Source organism: Platalea leucorodia (assembly GCF_965183815.1).
Source record: "Platalea leucorodia genome assembly, chromosome: W".
Lineage (NCBI taxonomy): Eukaryota > Metazoa > Chordata > Aves > Pelecaniformes > Threskiornithidae > Platalea > Platalea leucorodia.
The window spans coordinates 32,262,324-32,286,037 of record NC_138859.1 but is presented as its reverse complement, the minus strand read 5'-3'; the positions used below and the strand labels follow the sequence as shown (position 1 = coordinate 32,286,037).

The window sequence follows — 23,714 nt, the reverse complement described above, 5'->3', positions numbered from 1 at the left end:
GTCCTCATCAATCTGAATCTTCCGTACTGATCATAAGCAGATCTGCCTCCGGAATGGGTGCAGACGGGGAATTCCAATTAATTAATTGCCTCTTCGAACATTCATTTTTCCAATGCCCTCTTTCTCTGCAAATTGCACATTGATCTTTTCCCAAAGGAGCCCAATTCCCCATTCCCCCTTCTTTTCTTCCTCCTCTGCCCCTGCCTCTTCCCCTGAAGGAACCTCTCCCCCTGCAGGAGGTTTGTGCTTGGGCAAATGCTGCAGCTAAAATCGCAGTGTTATGTTTGGTTTCCTTCATCTTTTCTTTCTGCTTTTCCTTTTTTTCTAATTCCTCCCAATTATTATAAACCTTGTACGCAATCTCTATCAATTGGGATATTGGCATTCCTGACACTCACCTGATCCTCTTCCACCTAGGGTACATCGTCCTTGCTCCAGCCTTTCCCCCTGGTCTCAGGGGCCTGGGATTCCTGAAGGACAGTCTTGCAAGTAAAGACTGAGGCAAAGAAGGTATTCAGTACCTCAGCCTTTTCCATGCCCTGTGTAACCAGGACACGTAACCTTAGAGAAGCCTTTCTTGTTGTCTTTGACATCCCTGGCCAGGTTCAATTCCGTTTGGGCTTTAACTTTCCTAACTTCATCCCTGGATGATCGGACAATGTCTCTGTATTCCTCCCAGGTTACCTGTCCCTGCTTCCACCCTCTCTATGCTTCCTTTTTCTGTTTGAGTTTGGCTAGGAGCTCCTTGTTCATCCATGCAGGCCGCCTGGCTTTTTTGCCTGACTTCTTATTCATTGGCATGGACCTCTCTTGGGCTTGGAGAAGGTGATTCCTGAATATCAACCAGCTTTCTTGGGCCCCTCTTCCCTCCAGGGCTTTATCCCATTCGACTCTTCCAAGAAGATCTTTGAAGAGGCTGAAGTCTGCTCTCCCAAAGTCCAGGGCTGTGAGACTGCTTTTCACCCCTCTCCCTGCCCTCAGGATCCTCAGCTCCACCATCTCATGGTCACTGCAGCCAAGGTTGCCTTTGTCCTTTACATCCCCAACGAAACCCTCCTTGTTGGTGAGTATGAGGTCCAGCAGAGCACCTCTCCTCTTTGGCTCCTCAACCACTTGAGTGAGGAAGTTATCATCAGTTGCGGTGGGTTGATTTTGGCTAGCTGCCAGGTGTCCACCAAGCTGCTCTATGACTTCCCCCCCTCAACAGGACAGGGGGAGAAAATATGACAAAAAGCTTGTGGGTCGAGATAAGGACAGGGAGATCACTTAGCAATTACCGTCACAGGCAAAACAGACTTGACTTGGGGAGATTAATTTAATTTATTGCTAATCAAATCAGAGTAGGATAATGAGAAATAAGAACAAATCTAAAAAACACCTTCCCCCCACCCCTCCCTTCTTCCCGGGCTCAACTTCACTCCCCACTTCTCTAACTCCTCCCCTCCCCCAAGCAGCACAGAGGGATAGGGGATGGGGGTTGTGGTCATTTCATAACGCTTTGTCTCTGCCACTCCTTCCTCCTCGCTCTCTTCCCCTGCTCCAGCATGGGTCCTTCCCATGGGCTGCAGTTCTTCAAGAACTGCTCCAGCATGGGTTCTTTCCACGGGATGCCGTCCTTCAGGAACGGACTGCTCCAGCATGGGTGCCCTGTGGGGCCACAGGTCCTGCCAGAAGACCTGCTCCTGCATGGGCTCTCCACAGGGGTCACAGTTTCCTTCAGTCACATCCACCTGCTCTGGCGTGGGGTTCTCCATGGGCTGCAGGGGGAACAACCTGCTTCACTATGGTCTTCACCACGGGCTGCAGGGGAATCTCTTCTCTGGTGCCCGGAACACCTCCTCCCCCTCCTTCTTCACTGACCTTGGTGTCTGCAGAGCTGTTTCTCTCCTATATTCTCATTCCTCTCTCCCAGCTGCTGTTGCGCAGCATTTTTTACCCTTTCTTAAATATGTTATCACAGAGGCACCACCAGCGTCACTGATTGGCTCAGCTTTGGCTAGCAGCAGGTCTGTCTTGGAGCTGTCTGGAACTAACTCTGTCTGACATGGGGGCAGCTTCTGGTGTCTTCTCACAGAAGCCACCCCTGCAACCCTCCCTCACCTCCCCCCCCCCCCCCCCCCTCCCCTGCTGCCAAAACCTTGCCACATAAACCCAATACATCAATGCACTCCAGGAACCTCCTGGATCACTTATGTCCTGCTGTGTTGTCCCTCCAGCAGCTATCAGGATGACTGAAGTCCCCCATGAGGACCAGGGCCTGTGAATATGAGGCTGTTCCTATCTGTCTGTAGAGGGCCGCATCCACTTGTTCTTCATGTTCAGGTGGCCTATAATAGACACCCTCTATAATGTCACCTTTGCCTGTCCTCTCTTTAATCCTAACCCATAAGCTCTCAGTTGGTTCCTCTTCCATCCCCAAGCAGAGCTCCATGCACTCTAACTTCTCTCTCACATAAAGGGCAACTCTCCCTCCTCATCTTCCCAGCCTGTCCTTCCCCAAGAACCTTTATCCCTCCATTGGAACATTCCAGTCATGGGAGCCATCCCACCACATCTCCTTGATCCCCAAAAGATCATAGCTCTTCAGCTGCACACAGATCTCCAACTGATCGTGTTTATTCCCCATATTGCGTGCATTAGTATACAGGCACTAAAGAGGGGCATCCCAGCATGTTGAGTTCCCAGAGAGGGTTTGGGGGATTTGTGCACAATGGTGTCTTTTAGGCACCTCCTTGGTCGTATGCAGATGCTGGAGGCGACCCCACCCAAGCCTCATTTTGCTGACTTTGTGATCCTTTCCTGTCACACCACCCCATGCCCTTTCCTCATCAACCCTGTCCATCGCTGCCTCACAGGACTGCTGGTCACCCTCTTCCTCCCCCGTCATTCCTAGTTTAAAGCCCTCCTTATGAGGTCAGTCATCCTATTGGCAAAAATAGCTTTGCCCTGCTTAGCGAGGTGGATGCCATCTCTCCCAAGCAGACGCTGATCTGTAAACAGGGTCCCACGGTCGTAGAACCCAAGACCCTGCTGCCAACACCAGTTCTGCATCTAATTAATGACTTGTTCTATTCGTGCCCTCCTCCTCACACCCTTTCCCCTCACCAGCAGGATTGAGGAGAACGCCACCTAGGCCCCCATGCCCTTGACTACTGCCCCCAGAGCTCTGTAGTCACTTTTGATCCTGTCCAGGTTTCCCCTGGCAGTATCATTTGTGCCCACATGGAAGAAAAGCAGGGGGTAGTAGTCAGAGGGCCAGACAAGCTTCGGCAGTCCCTCCACAACATCCTGGATCCTGGCCCCCGGCAGGCATCAAACCTCTCTAGTTGATAGGTCAGGTCAGCAGATGGGTGCCTCTGTCCCCCGCAGCAGGGATTGACCCATTACGATGACTCGCTGTTTCTTCCTGGTGGTCTTGCATGGTTTAGGGTCAAGTGTACCATGTCCTTTGCTTGTAGGTACATGTGGGTCCTCTTCGACTTTGAGGACGGTGAACCTATTTTGCAATTGTAAGCCCTTAGGTGGGGCAGGAGCCTTCCTCTTGGTGCCAGAAGTCACCAGCTTCCATCCTTCCCCTTCTCCAGAGGTTGAACTTACCATTCTACTAGGGGTGGACACTGCCTGCGTCTCTGCTGCAAATGGGGCGTGAGGGTCTTCAAGCTGCTCTATCTCAGAGAAAATCCTATCTCCCTTCTCCATCTTTTCTGATGCTGTGCAGCCTGCTCGCTTCCTCCCATGAATTATAAGCACTTTCTGGGAATAAAGGGCACAGGGGAGCAAGATGGCTATGATTTATGGTAATATCTATTAAGGCTTTATAGACTATCATACATTTGTATTAGTTATCACCATAAAATTAACCAGGTACTAATTGGTTGGAGCTGCCAACTCAGCCTGCTTATAACACTCTTGTTTGTCATGTTCATTATATTGACATAGTATGTCAGATCCTGAATGAAGTTCATTCAGCCTTTTCTGCCATTCTTCTTGTTTGCTCTGGTATGCACATGTGCTGCCACACATGTGCTGCCACTCAGGGAGGGTTCACATCTCTGCAAAGACTGCATCTGTGTGCTTTGGGAAATACGTCTCTTGGGTATCTGCCCAACAGACACTTCTCCAGAAACAGTGGGCTGTGGGAGGGCATTCTTCAATTGAATCTCTCCTAGTGTTTTCCTCTTTCTTGGAAACTGACTAGGACAAAATGTTCAAAGCTCTTTGAACCTCTTCTTCCCTTTCCTTCTTTTTTCCCCCTCTTTCTGTCTTTCACTTCCATGTCTCAAAAGGCTGTAACTGAGTTAATTATGGTGTGATAAATCAGCCAGTAAACTTCTATGCATTTTGCTGTGTTTGGGCAGCTCCTGTTCCTTAGTGACAGCTGCTTGGCTCAGCACACTTTAATTATCAACTCAAAACCAAGATGCTTTTAGGTCCTGAAAGCCTAATGGCAGAGACTGAACTTGTCCTCAGCCTCGTCATAGGCTACAGCTTTAAAAGGTCCTATTTGGTCGCTGTTTGGTTGTGTTTTCACTGTTAGTACTGGAGCTCTGACAGTTCATTAACATGCTGGATCCTGTAGGAAGCTGTCATTACCCTAAAGGAGTATGGGTCTTTGTTATTCATTAGCTGCTGACATGGCATATATAGTTGACTTTCGATTAACGCATCTGTGTTTGTTCTTCACTAAAATAAAGTTTTATTTACTTGTGGAAGGGGATTTATACATGTCAGTGAAAATTTACAAAGCCCTTATGTAAACAGATGTCTGAAGGGAACTTTGCTGAGCAGCAGACCTGGATTTTTATTGGCTGCAGTGGAAGTGAGGATCCCTCTGCTCCTGCTTTATGTCCCTTGCTTACCTGTCTTTGGCTTGCTAGCTGGACAGACAGGCTACATGCTAACTAGATGGCTGGTGCCTGGTGGTCTGCAGCCATGGAGGCATAGATAGCATGGTGTTGCCTCTGATCTGCTAAGGGGCAAGTGGCCCTGGGCTTTATTTGGTGCAGACCTGTTGCAAGGGGCTGTATGTTGTTGACACTATTGCTCCCTTGTCAAACTTATTTGACATTGTCCAACAGACAAAAAGTGAAAGGTGTGCAAGCACTGTCATTATATGAGCTTCTCCACTTTAGGAATCCTAAAAATTCCAGTGGCATAGTCACTTTAATTTGTATGCCTAATTTTATATCGCATTGGAACCTTCTGAACTGAAAGGGGCAAAATTAGTTAATGTTTCAAAGAAACAGTCTAAAAGAGCATAGAAACAGAGGGGCATACAGCTTTATAGGAACCTGCTAATTCTTTGACTCTGCTACCATGTTATATTGTAGAAATGCTCAGTATGTGTAAAATGTACATGTTCAGTGGCCCAAACTTTAATAATAATGTCTTTAAAACCCTCTATGCATAGTACAAAATAAAATAACAAAGAAGGCGGCCTCCTTCTTATTTGTCTGAAATGTAGAAAAATATAATCATAGAATCTATCATAGAATATCCTGAGTTGGAAGGGACCTACGAGGATCATCGAGTCCAACTCCTGACTCCACACAGGGCAACCTAAACGTTAAACCATATATCTAAGAGCATTGTCCAAACGCTTCTTGAACACCGACAGGCTTGAGGCCATGACCACTTCCCTGGGGAGCTCGTTCCAGTGCTTGACCACCCTTTCAGCGAAGAATTATTTCCTAATATCCAATCTGAACTTCCCCTGACACAGCTTTAAACCATTCCCTCACATCCTATCACCGGACACCAGAGAGAAGAGATCAGCGCCTCCCTTTCTGCTCCCCCCCGCCACGAGGAAGTTGTAGATAGCAATGAGGGCACCCCTGAGTCTCCTCTTCTCTAAGCTGAACAAACTTTGTATCCTCAGCCATTCCTCATAAGTCATGCCCTCTAGTCCTTTCACCATCTTTGTCGCCCTCCTTTGGACACATTCTAATATTTCTACAGCCTTCTCTATATTGTGGAGCCCAAAACTGCACACGGTACTTGAGGTGAGGCCGCACCAGTTAGCTATACTATGCCTAATGCACCCCAGGATACCATTGGCCCTTTTGGCTGCCAGGGCACATTGTTGACTCATATTGAGCTTACCATCAACCAAAACCCCCAGATCCCTTTCTGCAGGGCTGCACTCCAGCCTCTTGTCCCCCAGTCTATACGTACATCCAGGATTACACCGTCCCAGGTGCAGAATCTGGCATTTGTCCTTGTTAAATTTCACACGATTGGTGATTGCCCAGCACTCTAATCTATCAAGATCTCTCTGTAAGGCCTCTCTACCCTCGAGGGAATCAACAGCTCCTCCTAATTTAGTATTGTCGGCAAACTTACTTAGTGTGCGCTTAAGTCCTGTGTCCAGGTCATTGATAAAAACATTGAAGAGAACTGGCCCTAAAACTGAGCCCTGGGGAATACCACTAGTGACTGGCCGCCAACCGTATGTTACCCCATTTAGTACAACTCTTGGAGCCCGACCCTTCAGCCAACTGTTCACCCATTGTGTTGTGTACATATCTAGCTGCATGGTGGACATTTTGTCCAGAAGGATACTGTGAGAGACCATATCAAAAGCTTTGCTAAAATCCAAAAAACCCACATCCATCATTGCCTTCCCTTTGTCCACTAGCTGGGTAAGCTTGTCATAAAAGGATATTAAGTTAGTAAGGTATGACTTTCTCTTCATTGACCTATGTTGGCTTTGACCGATGACTACATTGTCTTTCAGGTGTTTTTCAATAACTCCCAGAATAATCTTCTCCATAACTTTACCAGGCACCAAAGTGAGACTGACAGGCCTATAATTACCAGGGTCTTCTTTCTTGCCCTTCTTGAAAATTGGAATAACATTTGCTAGCTTCCAGTCAACTGGGAACTCTCCAGATTCCCAAGGCCGTTGATAAATAACTGAGAGAGGTCTCGCAATAACATTGGCCAACTCTTTCAGTACCCTGGGACGAATCCCATTGGGCCCCATAGACTTATGTGCATTCAATTGCAGCAGCAAATCTTGTACAAGTTCAAAGTCAACTGGGAGCTTATCCATAACCCCAGTCACGTTCTTCCAACCCAGGGCTCCAGGGGTCCCAGGGCCCATCATTGGTGTTAAAGACAGAAGCGAAGAAGGCATTAAATGTCTCTGCTTTATCTTCATCCCTAATGTCAGCTGAAAGATAACACTATCAACTGAATGGAAGGAGATTTATCATATTCTCTGCTAGATCTGTCAGTATTATATGAAAATACATGCAAATCCAAGAGGGAAGAAGCGAAAATATGTCACATTTTTTGCAAGGGAAATGATCTGGGAAAGTCCTGCTGTTCCCACTATCAAGCCACAGCTTGACTATGGCTCAGTCCCTGAACGTATGAAGTTTCTTACAAGTCCTGCTTCTCAAACTGGGATCCTGGAATGCTTTTCAGACTATGCCTGTTTCTGAAAACAAAGGCAGAAAAGAATTAATACTTTGAAGCCAGTATGTTTATTAGCCCTTCTCCCCGCAAGCCTCTATCCTAGGAGATACACAACACAGTACTTTCCCATCCTTTGCTGAGTACTTCTGTTTCTGCAGCACAGAAGATTCCAAAAGATTAGTATCGTGCTGAGGGAAAGGATTTCCTGCTCTGAGCTAGGAGAAGGGTGCTGGTGAGATCGTTGTCTCCAGTTAACATAAACATGGAAGAGGGACCACAATAAAATAACATCAGCAGGCATTTTCTATAACAACTCACGTGCAATAGCCTTGAAGCTCTACAACCAGTAATCTTTTCAAAGAAGCACATTGAGATTCACATTTACAAATCAATTGCAAAGGCAAAGGATGGTCAAAAATTCAGCACAGTTTTCTGCTTAGAGTTGATTTACCGTACTGTGCTGGAAAGCTGGTAGTGGGCTGGAAGCAGCAAAGAGAGAAAATACATCTGAATAATATCTGCCATTTATTTTGAACACAGTGAGCCAAATTCTGATATATCCCAGTTGTTTTAGCACATAATAGATCAAACCTACATTTAATACATACTTATCACCGAAATCAAAACCAATTTCAAGTTACTAAGGCTCGAGGGCTTTGCGTACCTTAGTTTTCTTATGTAAGGTCAAATTCATTCCTGAAAAAAATGTCAACTTCAGTATTCTTGTTTTCCTGAAAGGTGAATTTAGCTCATAATGCTCATGCATTTAAAACAATGATAGCATTGCTATTCTAATTTATTATTAAGTAGTTCCTCTTTGATTTTAAGGATCTAACAGAGCATGGCAATATGCTTATCTGTAGCCAAACTGAAAGGATCTTAGTCAAATAAAATAAATAAATTACTGCATCAAAAGGGTGAGATAATACCCCTCACCAGAAATCAAATATAAAATCTAAAAGACAGCAAACACTGAGTTTCAGCCAGAGAGGTGCCAAACTAGCTACAGCAAAACTAATTTACAGCGGGCAAGAGCTGTGGTGCCCCCACCACTGCGGGGGAGAAGGCCTGTCATCTGGGCACCCTCCCAGGAATTGCAGCACTATATCATGGAAGGAAGCCTAATTCTCAGTCAAGGCAACGAAAACTTTGGGGTTTAAAATATAGATCCTGGGAGGATTTAAGTTGCAAACAAAGCATCTGAAAGTTTTAGCTATAACAACACAAATTTATCAGATTTATCATCAGATGTAGCTCTTGACAACCAGGAAATCCCTACAGGTTTTCTTCTCATAGGTGTCTCCAGTTCTTCTTCCAGGAAGACCACTGCCCATGGAAGCGCCTTCTTCAAGTCACCCATTAAATGACTCTAGTGTTAGTAGTTCAGTGAGCAGTGCTGATGGAGCCTCTTTCCTGTGGCTCTTACTGTTCATCAAGCAGTGAGCCCCTGCTGCAGCCAATCTGTAAGGAGAGAGATCTCTCCTCTGCTCTTCTGTGTTCATAAGGTATATGGGAAAACATCTGAAACTTCTAGCACTTGTGATATTGTAATTGGGTGAGGTGTTAAGATGAGACACACACACAATTGCATAATTTTCATGCTCTTTAGGAAACCTAGCCTTAAAAGGACTAGTGCGATCTTTGGATGTGCAGAGAAGTAGAGCGCTGATTTTATGTTTGTATTACAGCCTTGTGGAGAATGATACAAGAATGTGGCGTCCAGTTGGAAAAAAACAACTGGAAACAACTATTTTCTAAAAGATATTGCAAATTTGCCCAGAGAAGAGCCATAAAAATGACTGGCAAACTGGAGAAAATGCCTTCCAGGGAGGGGCTTCCATCTCTTTGCCTTACCAAGAAGACCAAGAAGAATGTTTATTATGTATATCTATTCCTTCACAGTGAAAAAATACAAGACCTTAAAGGGGTTTTTAAACTAGTAGAGAAAGTCTCCTAAAAGCCAATGAGGGAGGTGAAAGCCAGACAAGCTGGAGAAAAAAAAGGAGAAAAAAAACAACACAGACTTTCGAATCAGGACTGGCACAAACCCTTTCTGGAGGTATTCTCCTGCCAAATACAAGCCATTTCACTCAATACTATGCTCCATGTTGTGCAAAAAGTCAGCTTAGATGGTTTAATGGTCACATAGGGAAGATCTACGGATGTCATCTACCTAGACTTCTGTAAGGCCTTTGATACGGTCCCCCACAACATTCTGGCCACTAAATCAGAGAGATGTGGGTTTGATGGATGGACTGTTAGATGAATAAGGAATTGGCCGGATGGCCGCGTCCAAAGAGTTACAGTCAATGGCTCAGTGTCCAAGTGGAAACTAGTGACGAGTGGTGTCCCTCAAGGGTCCGTACTGGGACCAATACTATATATGTTCATCAACGACATAGACAGTGGGATTTGAATGCACCCTCAGCAAGTTTGCAGATAACACCAAGCTAAATGGTGCAGTTGGTTCGCTGGACGAAAGGATGCCATCCAGGGGGACCTTGACAGGCTTGAGGAATGGGCCCGTGCAAACCTCATGAAGTTCAACAAGGCCAAGTGCGAGGTCCTGCACCTGGGGCAGGGCAGTCCCTGGTATCAATACAGGCTGGGGGATGGATGGATTGAGACCAGCCCTACAGAGAAGGACTTGGGGGTACTGGTGGATGAAAAACCGGACATGAGCCAGCAATGTGCGCTTGCAGCCCAGAAAGCCAATCGTATCCTGGGCTGCATCAAAAGAAGCGTGGCCAGCAGGTCGAGGGAGGCAATTCTCCCCCTCTACTCCGCTCTCGGGAGACCCCACCTGGAGTATTGCGTCCAGCTCTGGGGTCCCCAGTACAAGACAGACATGGACCTGTTAGAGCGGGTCCAGAGGAGGGCCACAAACATGGTCAGAGGGCTGGAACACCTCTCCTATGAGGAAAGGCTGAGAGAGTTGGGGTTGTTCAGCCTGGAGAAGAGAAGGCTGCGGGGAGACCTTATTGCAGCCTTCCAGTACTTAAAGGGGCTTATAAGAAAGATGGAGAGAGACTTTTTACCAAGGCCTGTAGTGACAGGACAAGGGGCAATGGTTTTAAACTGAAAGAGGGTAGATTTAGATTGGACATAAGGAAGAAATTTTTTTACGGTGAGGGTGGTGAGACACTGGAACAGGTTGCCCAGAGAAGCTGCGGATGCCCCATCATTGGAGGTGTTCAAGGTCAGTTTGGACAGGGCTTTGAGCAACCTGGTTTAGTGAAAGATGTCTCTGCCCATGGCAGGGGTGTTGGAACTAGATGATCTTTAAAGGTCCCTTCCAACCCCAACCATTCTATGATCGTTTGATTCTATATGGCGGTAAAATGTTTAGACCTATTTTTTGTGACCAAGGAAAAAGCACTTTTACACTTTCACTGCGTTTCGCTTTTTAATTAAGCACACAAACATTTTTACACTTGTACCGTTGAATGTCTTGCTGTCTGTGGCTGAAATCAGTCACATCCAACTCAGTGAATTCAATGCAGTGAGGTGATCCTGAGCTGCCCATTTTGTTGGGACCCAGTCCAGAACGTGGTGTGATCCTCTCTGTTCAGCTTCACAATCAAAGGTAGGTTTCCTGGGGGGGTGAAAGCCCATGCCTACAGGTAGTGATTTTTAAAAGTACAAATAGCAGCTCAAAGGCAACCACCATTTAGAACCAAAAGGCGGAAGATATATAACGACCCTTTGAACATTTGTGTATCTTTGCCTGTGAAAAAATGTTATGAGACCACGTCTTTGGTAATTCTGTTATGCCACCTCCTTGGCCAAATTCTGCTTTGTTTCTTCAGTGTAAATCGAGGATAATCCCTTGGACTTTAAGAGATAATTTGCTGTATCCGGATATTAACTGAAAGCAGCTTTTGACTTGAATTTTTCAGTGTATCTACTGCTGGAATCTCCTGCCACTGATGACAGTGTCATTATGGCTTGGCCCTGAGTGTGCTAAATGGATTTTTTTTTTTTCCTTAGCTCATATTTCCATCACATCACGTGTTTGATTTACTTACATTGTTCTTATATTTAGTCACATTTACTGTCATTTTTTATTTATTTAGTAACTCAGTTCAGCTCAGAAAGGTAACAGGGATGGACAGAGTGTGACAAGTTGCAAGCATATTCTGTACAGATCACTTCTGCGGCTTGCTATGTTTTGCATTTGACAGTTTGGTATGGGACAGGCTGTTTATTTAAATGCTTGGTTTATATAAGAGCATTTAGCAGCAGCTGTAAGTGTACTGTTCAGAAGTATTTCATGTTTCTTATTTATTTTTACTCTGCATCGTTTGTGAAGTCCTCCAGGATCTTGACAAAAAAGTCTCTTTACCACTAGGATAAACATTGGTGCTGTTCTGTGTTCAAAACAGAGAGGACCCAAACAAAATTTAAGAGGTTGAGTTTGTTTATCACCAGGTCTTTGATGGCAGTATTAAAGAGAACGAAATGAAAACCTGCCTCTACTGAAGTGGAGTTTTGCTGCTGACTCCAGTAGGCCAGGATTTTATCCGTGCTCTCTGCCTACAAAAGTTAATGGGTTTTATGAGCATTTTAAAATGATGACACTTGTAATGTGGAGCTAAACTTCTCTCTCTAGTAAAGGAAGGGAGACAGCCTTGTAGTGCTATTGGGGAAGTAGAGGGAAAGAGAAATCCCCAGAGAGGTAGGACCGAATGGCAGTTTTGGCTGAACATGAACAGGAACAAAACAGGACCTCATGGTTTCAGTCTCTGCCCTGATGAGAACAGCTGGTGAAAGGCAAGTTCTAATGCTGGCAAAAAATAATGGCTCATTTATTAGTAAGCATTTTTTAAAGTACAGGTCACAGTGGCCTTTAAGCCCGCATGATGTCCATAAGGGGAAAAATCTGGGCTAGGCTGTCTGTCTGGGAGCCCAGCTCCTAATCCCTCACCGTTGCCTCTTGTCCTGGCTCCCGATGGCATTGGGAGGCATGGAAGGGCCTCTAGGACTCGGGTGGAAAGGAGTCCTGCCTCTCTAGTAGAAAAGAAATCTTCAAAACTGTTCACAGTCTCCATCTCCTCCCACTCAAATGGACTGGTCTGACCATAATTAGATTCCCTCGCAACAACCAAATATAATTACAGTCAGTCAACTTGCCACACTTTTCTAATGCAAGCATAGGGAAACATTTGTAAAACTGTAATCAACCAAAGAGTTTTGAATGGCTTTCATTTAAAAAATAATCCCTGCATCTTTAGCTGTAATTCAAGACCTCTGTTAGTATTAGGGACTATTTACTGACTTATTTCCTGTGAGTTGAGACATGATGTCCTGGTTTCAGCTGGGATAGAGTTAGTTTTCTTCCTAGTAGCTGGTATAGTGCCGTGTTTGGGATTTAGGATGAGAATAATGTTGAGAACACACTGATGTTTTGGTTGTTGCTGAGTAGTGCTTACACTGGTCAAGGACTTTTCAGCTTCCCATGCTCTGCCAGGTGCACAAGAAGCTGGGAGGGAGCATAGCCAGGACAGCTGACCCAGACTGGCCAAAGGGCTATTCCGTACCATATGACATCATGCTCAGTATATAAGCTGGGGGAAGAAGAAGGAAAGGGGCAACGTTTGGAGTGATGGCGGTTGTCTTCCCAAGTAACCGTTACACGTGATGGAGCCCTGCTTTCCTGGAGATGGCTGAACATCTGCCTGCCAATGGGAAGTAGCGAATGAATTCCTTGCTTTGCTTTGTTTTGCTTGCATGCGCGGCTTTTGCTTTCCCTATTAAACTGTCTTTATCTCAACCCACGAGTTTTCTCACTTTTACTCTTCCGATTCTCTCCCCCATCCCACCGGGGGGGAGTGAGCGAGCGGCTGTGTGGCGCTTAGTTGCCGGCTGGGGGTTAAACCACGATACATGAACAATTAGAAAAACTGAAGGAAAGCAGAGCAACTTATATGATACTGCACAATGGCAGCACATTTCAGGCCTGATATGAGCCATGATATCTGGACCCTCTGCTTAAATTATGTTTGAGATGTATATCACGTATTCTGTATTTAGGTAACACTCCAGGACAGTAATTCAGCCTTGATATTTGTTTTGTTATGAATATTAGTAAAGGTGAAGTAAGCCAGTTAATTTGCATCTGTGAGGAAAAAATGTGTTTTGGTTCAGGCCTGTCTCTTGTGCTAACTGTATTTTATGCTTTATTTAAAAAGCCGGTGCTGAGAAGGAAATGAAAATAAAGAGTATATTCCTACTGACTGTAGGGAAGCTGCTCAGCATTTGAGCAGCTGGCCAAAAAAAGAGGTGTGTGTGTGTGTGCGCGCGCGCGCGCGCGTATCTTACCATAATAGAACTTAATTTTACAGTAGGTCAGAGTTTGACAAGAATCAAAAATGTTTGTAACTTGTGGTCTCATATAATGTCTATTTTGCTATTATTTCAAAGCATGGCTTCTCAGTTTTAATGAGACCTGCCATACAAAGGAGGACTGTTTTCATAATTGCCTCACCCTGCAATCACAGCAATGGCAGGAACAGGTTTTTGTGGGCCTGGAACATTGCAAATAGCCACTCTTCCATACTGTGCTGTCCAACAGGCTGGCTGTTATATGAAATGAATGTGATCACAGCAATTCTGTCTGTGTCTGATAGAGTGTTGGAGCCAAAGGGTATTGGCATGAGTAGTGGGAATACTGGGATCCAGAGGACTTAAAGATACATATCACCCAAGTGCAGGGTACATTGAGTACTCCTGTTTGTAGGCCGTGCGCTCTAGAGGTTGTCAAAATGGAAGCTAAAAAGCTAAATAAATATTGGCTCTGTACCCTCTACAGACCCATGCCCCCAACCTCATTTGGAAGAACCCTACAGCAAAGGCCTCGTTCATAGCTTATCTTCTGTTATGGTTTGAAAATGTCAGCACTGAAGTATTTAATAGTCTCTCCCCACCCTTTGAAAACAGCACATTTAGTCATCACCCTGGAAATAAGAGACAGAGTGGCATGCTGGCCTGTGAGAAGGCAGCTGGGCATTGCACCTCTGGCATTACCGAGCCCTGCAGGTGAGTGGTGGCACACTGGGAGTGGCTAGCTGGGAGCTCAGGGCCCCACAGCATCCCTTCATGGGATCAGAGCATGTGCAGCGAGCCTGTTTTCATGCTGGCAGTGGGTTTTCTGGTGCCTGGTTGAGTGGCAGCTGAGTCTTGTGGAGGTGTGCTTCTCAGGAGCGCTGCCTTCCTGTTAGGCTTATGTTGGAGGTGGCTCAGGGCATCCCGGGTCTCTCTTCTAGTTTATTCCAGCACCAGGCTCACCTCACATGTGTACATGTTATTATTAGGGAAATATGCAGTGTTCTGAGGTTGCATCTTCATAGACTTATGATTTGGAACATATGTATTTTCCTTTCATAGACTATGGCCCCTTTCCCCAAAGTTGGTGATAGCAAGGGGGACAGGTTGTGTCATTTCTCTCCACTGCTGTTAATAGCAGCACTCCTTTTTACATTCTTTAGTAATGGAGATAAGGTAGTTTCTAAGTAAATGGATGCTCAGTTTGGAAGATGCATGTGGTCAAGCACGGAGCCTGAGATTGGTCCACATCTGAATATATCCCAAACTCTGGGTTGTTTACCCAGCAGCATATGTATGCTCTACAGCACTCATCCAAGCACAATGATAAATAGCTTTTTCCCAGATGACTCTTAATTCTACGTCTTCTTCTTATCCAGCAAATGCACTACGTTCCAAATATAAATATATTAACACATTCTTTTTGGACAAAGTGCTAATGAATGACATATAGTCACATTGATTCTTTTCATGATATGCACTGCACTGTACAGGCAAACCTGTCTCCATGTGGCCGTAAGCACAGACCCCTTCCTGTTGTGGCCTTGCAGTTCACTTTTGACCTCCATTTTGTGTTCTGTTCACAGTTGTTCAGCACATCAAGCGCCACAATATTGTTCTTAAAAGAGAACTTGGAGAAGGAGCCTTTGGGAAAGTCTTTCTGGCTGAATGCTATAACCTCTGTCCTGAGCAGGACAAGATCTTGGTGGCAGTGAAGGTAAAAGAGTCTAGGGTTTCCATTATTAATTCATGGTTGCAGCTAATGCTATTTTATTTGTAAAGGATCACGTTTGCCTATTCCGTAGCCCCATGTAACTCCTCTAATATATGTGGAGGGGTTCACAAGGCTAATGGAGCATTAAGAGAACATGAAATTTGATCTTGCTGTGGATTATAAAATGAGAGCTGAATTTCATAAGGCGAAGGAAGAAACTGACAGTGTCACAAAGGGGCAAAATCTTTTATGAGCTAAGATATGATAAGTGAATAGGCTATGTGTATAACTGCTGGTCAAAGAAGGCATATTTTTCCATGCAATACTTTTAGTCAACCTTTGAAATTGTCTGTGGGTAATTGTCATTAATATGGCTGCCAGGAATGTTATAAAAAAACTTGTAGATAATATTGTCATGTGCTGTTAAACACTGGCTGTATGGAAATCCAGAAGTCATGATATTTCAGGCCCTGAAGAGTGATTCTTGATTATTCTCCATTCAACCCTCCCAACATACAGTCCAAAGGAAAAGGAAACTATGTGAAAACAACCATAACCTTGGACTTGCCAGTATTCAGAATAATTCTCATGTTTCGGGGGGGGGGAAGGATTTCTTTGGAACCCTGGAAAGGCACAGACTACATGGCACATTGGGAATCTACCAAGAAGTAAGAAGATTCCCATCATGATCTCGGAGCTTGCACACCAGACTTGCTTCACCGTGCCAAGCCTTTTTGTTCCTCAAAATGGAACCACTGAGGTCAATTGTCATCCTCAGCTGTACATGCACACTAGAAAACAATATCAGTGAAACCATACTCTACTAAGAGTTTGCCAATTCTCCCTGCCAACAGTCTTCTGTCTCTATCTGTGTTCTGCTGAAAGCTGAACAAGATGTTCAACATTTAAAGTATCATCTCATTTAAGGCAGTGAGAATATACATTTTAGAATCTAGGCTGTGCTTAGGGATCAGAAAATAATACTATCTGTCCATTCGCAATTAGGCAACTGTGTGTACGTTTTGGATCAAACCATACAGTAAAAGAATCCCAGCAGATAATCTTTTTGAAATTGTAAACAAGAATCAGAGTTTTGGATCTGGCAGTGAGAGAACACAAAAAGAGGATGGATTTGTTGAGTACTTTCTTTCTCCATCAAAAATAGCGGGTTTTTTTAGGTTTGCCAAGGTTACAAGCTTTTTGATACTTGGAGTTGTTCACTCATGCTGACTGGCGAGAAAAAATGAAGCCCTGAAGGTATATATAGACAGGAGAAAGCAAGAGAGAGGAGATGACAAAACTAGAACTGACGGAATTTTCTGCTGTATTTTGGCGAAGCTAGAGTGAAAATTTTCTCTCCTCTATCACTTCAGGGAACTGCTTGGTAGCAAAATAAAAGCCTTTCCATTCACTTGCTCCCTTTGAAAATCCTGACCAAATGGAGCCTAGCACTTCAGCTGCTGTTAAAATGCTGTACCTGCACTCTCTATCTGCTGCTCTTTCTCACTGTGATTCACAATGAAGATCATTCAGCATTTAAAGGGAGAGATGTCTTCATGGGCTTAGATGACAAATCTATCATTTTTATGGAACAGTATATATTTTTTTCCCCCAAATACATTCTTTACAGTGTCCTTAATAAGCAACTTGCATGTAGCCATGGAAGGACAAGTAGGAAGAATTATGCTTGTGGACAAGTTATGCCTGTTAGGTGATGTAAGAAGTGCAGCTGCCTTCTCCAGGCGCTCCAGCCCAGGACCTCTCCTGCCTGGCCCCTGGAGCCCAGCCCAGTGCCCAGGGACTCGGGGTCTCTGCCCAGGCTGAGGGACGAAGCTGCCGCTTTCCCAGTTGCAGATTCAACCAGTAACAAAGCTGCGCAGGTATCCCAGAGACACACACGCACAGACAGACAGACACATACACACACAGCGGACACTGACGCAGCCGGTTGCACAGATTGCCACAGACAAGGTGCTGCCTTCAACAGCACCTATGTACAGGACTCGCATAAAACATAAACATAGACAGCCAAGTCCCCTCCTCCTCTTCGGCTGGTAGAGATAGAAGTTCACTAGTGAAAGCGTACACACAACACGCTCTACATAAACAAGCACACACACATTCACAGATCCCTCGAGTACTGGCATGGCCCCTTTGTCTGCCCAGCACCCCTGCCTGGATCCTGGACCCCTTACTCACTTCACCGGTTCCCTACTCGCCGGCTAGTCCATCTTGATGCTCGCTAGCAAACATGCATGCACTCACACACTCGTCCGTCATGTACTCCACGTTTGCAAGTCCCCCCGGGCGTACCAGCACAGATACCCCGCCTGCCTGATACCCCAGCCCGGACCCGAGGCCCCCCTACTCGCTGGCTAGTCCAGCTTAAAGTTTGCTAGCGCATACACATGCACACCCCACACACACCAGGTTTGGGGAAGATGCAGACACTCGGCCCTCCCCAGCAGCCTGCACCCGCGGTCCTGCTCCAGCCACCGGTGAGGAGCCCCTCACCCACCTCACTCATGCCGGTCCCCCCCAGTAGCTGGTTTTGGGAACACACACCATTCCTGCCCCAGTGGCTGGAGGCAAGAGACCCCCACTCGCTCCAGTAGCTGACACCACAGGCCAGGGGTGCCTACACCCCAGGTCTGACTCCAGTAGACAGCACCAAATTCCACTCACGCACATACAGGTCTCACCAGAAGCTGGCACTCAGTCCTTGCAAGCACACATACACACGGGGTAGAGAGTGAGATTATGCAGAGAAATAGTTAAGAAAAGATTTAATAAGAAAATATAAAATGATAGGACAGACTGCGGTGATCAGGCACAGGGCTCAGCCAGACAAGCGTACAGACTGCCCCTGTTTTTCACGTGACTGGCCCCTTTTATACCCTTTTATGTCTATTTTACTTGAAGTGACGTCTGTGGTTTCTTGATAGCCCATCAATTAGTGTGACTGGTGAGGTTTGTTTCTTGTCATTGCCTCCATGTTTGCTTTGTCAGGTCTGGGCCTTGGTGTACTTTGGTTTCTGGCTTCCCGCTTTTCCCTTGGTTTCCCAGTTGACAATATCCCTGATCAGATGACCTGCTGGAATAAATATTCGCACACTCTCACATGCCCTCATCAATTAGTGTGACTGACCAAGTTTGGTTCTCATCACTGTCTCCCTTATCATGTGACAGTCAGGTTTGTGTCCCTGTATGTTCTTGTTTATGGCTTCCTCCTTTTCCGATTTTCCCTTGCTGCACTGAAAAAAGGTCCTTGACCAGGTACCCTTAAAGGAGCAGACACAGTCCTTTCACATACCCTTACACTTCCCACTTTCAGTTTCTTGCACCAACTCTTGAAGATCCGATTCTGGTCCCTGTCAAAGAGTGAGTTTTTAGCTAACTAGACTAACTAGATTGATCCCTGTATAGCCAAATGGTTGATCTCCTGGCACTTCATGGCCGTTTTTTATCATGGTACAAAGCATAGCTCATAGTTATGCTCCAGTTAAAATTGAGGGCAGTACTCTCACTGATCAGGGATGGGACCTCACAGGCATGCAGAGAGCGAGACAGATGACTGTGTCCAGATCCCCCTGTTGGGCACAGGGTTTGGCCCAGTAAAAATGTGAAGATTTTTCATCCTAGAGGAGCAGTCCTGAATGCCAGCAGCTGAGGGTAGGTTGTCTCCATGAACAGCAAATGCTTTAGAGAGCTTCAGCCTCCTGAGTGAAACCAAAATAAAAATGTCCCTGTGCAATGGCCAATGGAAATCTATAACTGGTGAGTAATAGAAGGATTTAGGTAGCAAGAAAGCTGAGTGAGCTGGCCTGGGGGAAGCATTGTGTCACCTGTGTGAGATTCATCAGAGATTCATCAGCATTTCTTTTCATTCACCAGGGTGCCTGTCGATTTTTGCCTGCTGGTTGCTGGGCAACTGTGGCAGCCTTGTACAAGCATGCTAAAAACCCTGGCACTGAACCTCACAGGAGCTACTTCATCTGACTCAAAATGCATCAAATATCTGAAATATTGACATTGCTGTAGCAAATTATATAGGAGCTAAGAGTTCCAGAAAAAACTGTAGTAGAGTGCTGCCTGTACAAGATGAAGAACATTTCCACGGCACCTGCGGAGGAAAACTAAAGGTTTCCAACTCTTCAGAACTTCTTAGTTCAGATAAGGGTCAAAGCCACCCCTCATTTCTTGAGCTTAGCTATTGTATGGTGATGGGGAGCAGTAGTAAGGATTTCACAGTGAAAGTCGGAAAGAGTGTAAAGGAAAGGTATCCTGAGAATTTCATTACCGAGTCATACTGATGCTGGTGAGAGCCAGATTCCCCTGTTCTTGCTCTGACTTACTTGTAGATGCAGCTCAATGGTGCGGGGGTGGATTGAGGAGCTACAGGTTTGCATTCCCTATGGAGCACAGATCTGCAGTGACCAGTTTCTAAGTGAATACCTGGACAAAGAGCCCATAGAGGAGTAAGGAGAATAAGTGTGCAGTAGTGGTCCATCTATTATGTGTGAAAAGGCTGAATTCAGTGGTCGTGGAGCTCCTGTAACAGCCAGGGAGTCCCTCTGTTGCCCAAGGGAGCGTGTCTCTCCTCCTTAGCTTCTGGCCGAGTAGGGTTGTATGCACATGGAGTTGTCTCTCGGTTCCTACTCAGGCAAAACTCCCATGGATGGGTGAGAGTGCTTTTTATTATTTTTATATTATTTTATTATATTATAATATATATATAATTTATTATATTATAATATATATAATTTATTATATAATATATAATATATTATATATTATATATTATATAATATATAAATAATATATTTTATTATATTATATAAGAAAATATATTTTTTATATTATTATATTATAAATATTATTATTTATTCTATTATTATTATTATTATTATTATTATTATTATTATTATTATTATGTTTTTATATCTCTTGTGCTCTTATAGTTTTATTTGGTTTTATTTTTCCCCTGCACGGAGAACATGCTAAATGCATTACTCTGTCATTTCTATGTAAATTCTGTGCGCTTATTAATTTTTGTTCTTTTCCCTTTCCTCCTTGCCTGACTATGTAAGCGCTCTCTCATGCATTCTGTCTATTCTGTGTGCTGCATGAAATAATGAAAAGGGACTTGGCAATGTTGGGTAACAGAAATTTCAGTCACCCCTTGGTGGCAGAAACCCTGTCTGGGTTTTACCTGGGTTTAGATCTTTCTGCATTTTGCTGTTTGACAGAAAATGTGTAATTGCCATGGCAACTGCTCTGTCATATGATAATTTCGCTGTTTCTGTGAGATAAAAAGCACTTTCTGAAATATACAATATGCCAGCCTCACAGGACAAAGTTTTCAGCATTTTTACTGTCTTTCCAGGGAAAGAGTATGTTGGAAAGAGTACGAGCCTGTGCTTCTCCCTGTCAGCTTTTTTTTCCTCCGGGTTGCTATTATTTAAAAATGGTTTTTATATGAATTGTTTTTCCTAGTTCTGTTACTGAGAAGAATTACAGTCCAATTGCTTTATACATGAAAACAGCAGAGGAAACTCAAGTGGCAACAGAATTCTCAATGGTGATTCCATTCTATAATGTAGATTGGACTGTGGGTCAGTGCCCGTATCATGTTAAAGCATCATCCCAGAGCTTGGAAAGGTTGGAAGACATGTTCCAATTCAGTTCTCACCTGGTTCAGCTATGACCGTGTGGGGACCATAGGTGGGGAGATGATATGATATCCACCTTAGAGGATATAGCTCTGTGTGCTGTATCATAGTTTGTGAAGCAGCCAAAATCCTTATTGCATCATTATTGGTAAAACTTGCAGAAGAGGAGCTCTGGGCCAGAAAACACAGGAGGGTCCCTCAGAGAAGGGGTGTTTGTGGCATGACAGATTTTTATTGCCTCTGGGATCTATAGAGCCTGAAATCCACAGGGAAAAAACCCTCAACTTGGTAGGTGGCTGTTCAGTCTGCCCTGCTCCTTGCCCCACCATCTGGACCTTATTATGGTAACTGTTCATTTTTGGAGACCTATGTTGCACTTTCATAAGTAAAGCAAGTGTTTTCTCTGACAGTTGTCTTTTAGCCCCTCATTCACACATGCATACGTATAATACTAGAAAAGTGGATAGAATCGTGTCTGTTGAAGAAAAACCTTGAACAAACCATGACTTTGTTACAGCTAAGAACTGGGTTTGTTGGCAGAACCATTGCATTGTATCAACTTGTTCTGTGTCTGTTCTCATGAGTGTGGTTGGTCCTGTGCTCTCTATATGAATTAGGGATAGAAAATAATGTGACTAGATGACCAGGAAAAAACATCTTTAGTTAAGGCAAAGCAACTACTTTTTTGTCTCATCTTCCTTTGCATTGAGTCTAATTGTAGTTAAAGTACAGAGGTAGAGACCCCAGCCTTCGCTTTCTGTGAATAACAATTTGTGAGCACTGGTAACCTGTTACCATTCTCTTACTATTTTAAAAATATTATTTGAATTAATATAGTGCAACCACTGTACCTTTTGAAGGTAGAACATAGCAGTGGTTTATTGCTATTTATGATTATTCCTTACTTAACTGGTGTCAGAATTGGGGTTTTTTGGTGCATGAAAGTATTTCCTTGCTCATGAAGCGTAGTTCTTGAGGAGAGATCTAAAACTGCCTGCGTGTGAGTTAAATTAGCATTATTTCATTATACAACATTTAAGCCTCCCATTTGATCCAGTGTTGATATATTTCCTGTAAAATGAAAATATGCAAGATTTTTAAAGCTGTATAAATGGGGAAAAAATAAAATTAACCCCCCCAAATTCTGTTCTGCATCTACTTCCTCTCTGTCCATCAATTTAAGATTGACCCTCCAGTTGTTTATGCATATGCTTAATCTTAGACATATGAGTAGATTTACTGAATTCCAAAGGAGTTTCTGGCTGAGGTCTCAGGTTGTAAGTTCTGGTCCGGTCCAGGGATGTACCCTTCTATAAATCTACCTAATATGTATAGCATACTGTAAGGCCCAACATCAGCAACAACATTAATAATAAATAACGAATGCATCTACACTCCTGCTAAGCATTTTAAGCAAACAAAGCTTTACTTTAAGGAACTTACAACAAAGGTAAATACCAATAGGATACCAGAGTTTTGCTTGAGATAAATGCTAAAGGCCATAGATCAGGTGTGTACTAGTATGTTTTTCAGATAAGATGAATTTCTTTGTTCTGTTTTTGGAAAACACTTGGCACAGTAAGATCACGAGTGTTCCTGCATCCTCTTACAATAAAAATCGTTGTATGGGATGATGTGTGGCAGGGGAGTGAAAATTGTACCACCGTTATTTAATTGCAATTGCATCACATCTACATTGCTAAACCAGTTACTAAGAATGTACTTTCTCCATCCTTTACACAGTAGTGTCCTTATCTTACCCTTACAGTGCCTTCCCACGTTTGCTGCCTTCTGCGAACATCTCCCCTTCCTTACATATTCCTTTCGTCCACCAGACGCTGAAGGATGCCAGTGACAATGCCCGCAAGGACTTCCACCGTGAGGCAGAGCTGCTGACTAACCTGCAACATGAGCACATCGTCAAGTTCTATGGTGTCTGTGTCGAGGGTGATCCACTCATCATGGTCTTTGAGTATATGAAGAACGGAGATCTTAACAAATTCCTCAGGTAAATCCACCAACGTGTTGTGCTGGAAAGTCAGAAGTGGGCAGAGAAGGTAGGCATTGCTGGTACTTAATGCCAAATTAACTGCTCTCACTGAAAAATGCAGACACCTAAGAGTGAAAACCTGTGCAACACTCTGCTGATTCATCTTGTGTACTGTGATGTGGGGTTTATTGTTTCTTTACCTATTTGGAAGTACTAGTAAGTTAATCCTTACACTTTCCGCCAAAAGAATGGGAACCAAAGGAAAAGTGTTTTCAGTATATTTCAGTATATTCTGAAATGTTTGTTTATAAAACTTGCGGTAGTAATTGTTTCCTTGCCTCTTTTCTGCTAGCACTTGGGAAGAACCCACTCAGCGCCTATCTCTACCTGTAGGTGTCTAAAAGCTTTTGAGAATCTACTTTCCCTCCTCTCAGTGTTTTGAAAGGGTACCATTAATCTGCAGCAAGAAAACTTTGAGCCTTGGAAACTTCAGTGCAATGGAAATTACTACTTCTTGGGGGCTAGTTCAGGGCTTTTTTTTAAAAGCTCTTCAGGAATTGAAATTTGGTAGTGAAGCAGTCATAAATAAATA

The 23,714-nt window shown here is 44.2% G+C and overlaps 1 protein-coding gene across 1 annotated transcript in view; it reads left to right on the top strand.

Annotated features, from left to right (window-relative positions):
- The window catches only part of LOC309601796 (BDNF/NT-3 growth factors receptor-like), a gene marked incomplete at both ends in the record, with an annotated part of 230,630 nt that overhangs the window by 146,528 nt on the left and 60,388 nt on the right, over positions 1–23,714 (top strand). The window contains 2 exons of the mRNA XM_082334926.1: positions 15,333–15,463; positions 22,968–23,140. Coding sequence (XP_082191052.1) covers positions 15,333–15,463; positions 22,968–23,140 — 304 coding nt within the window. The remainder of the gene's footprint in view (positions 1–15,332; positions 15,464–22,967; positions 23,141–23,714) is intronic.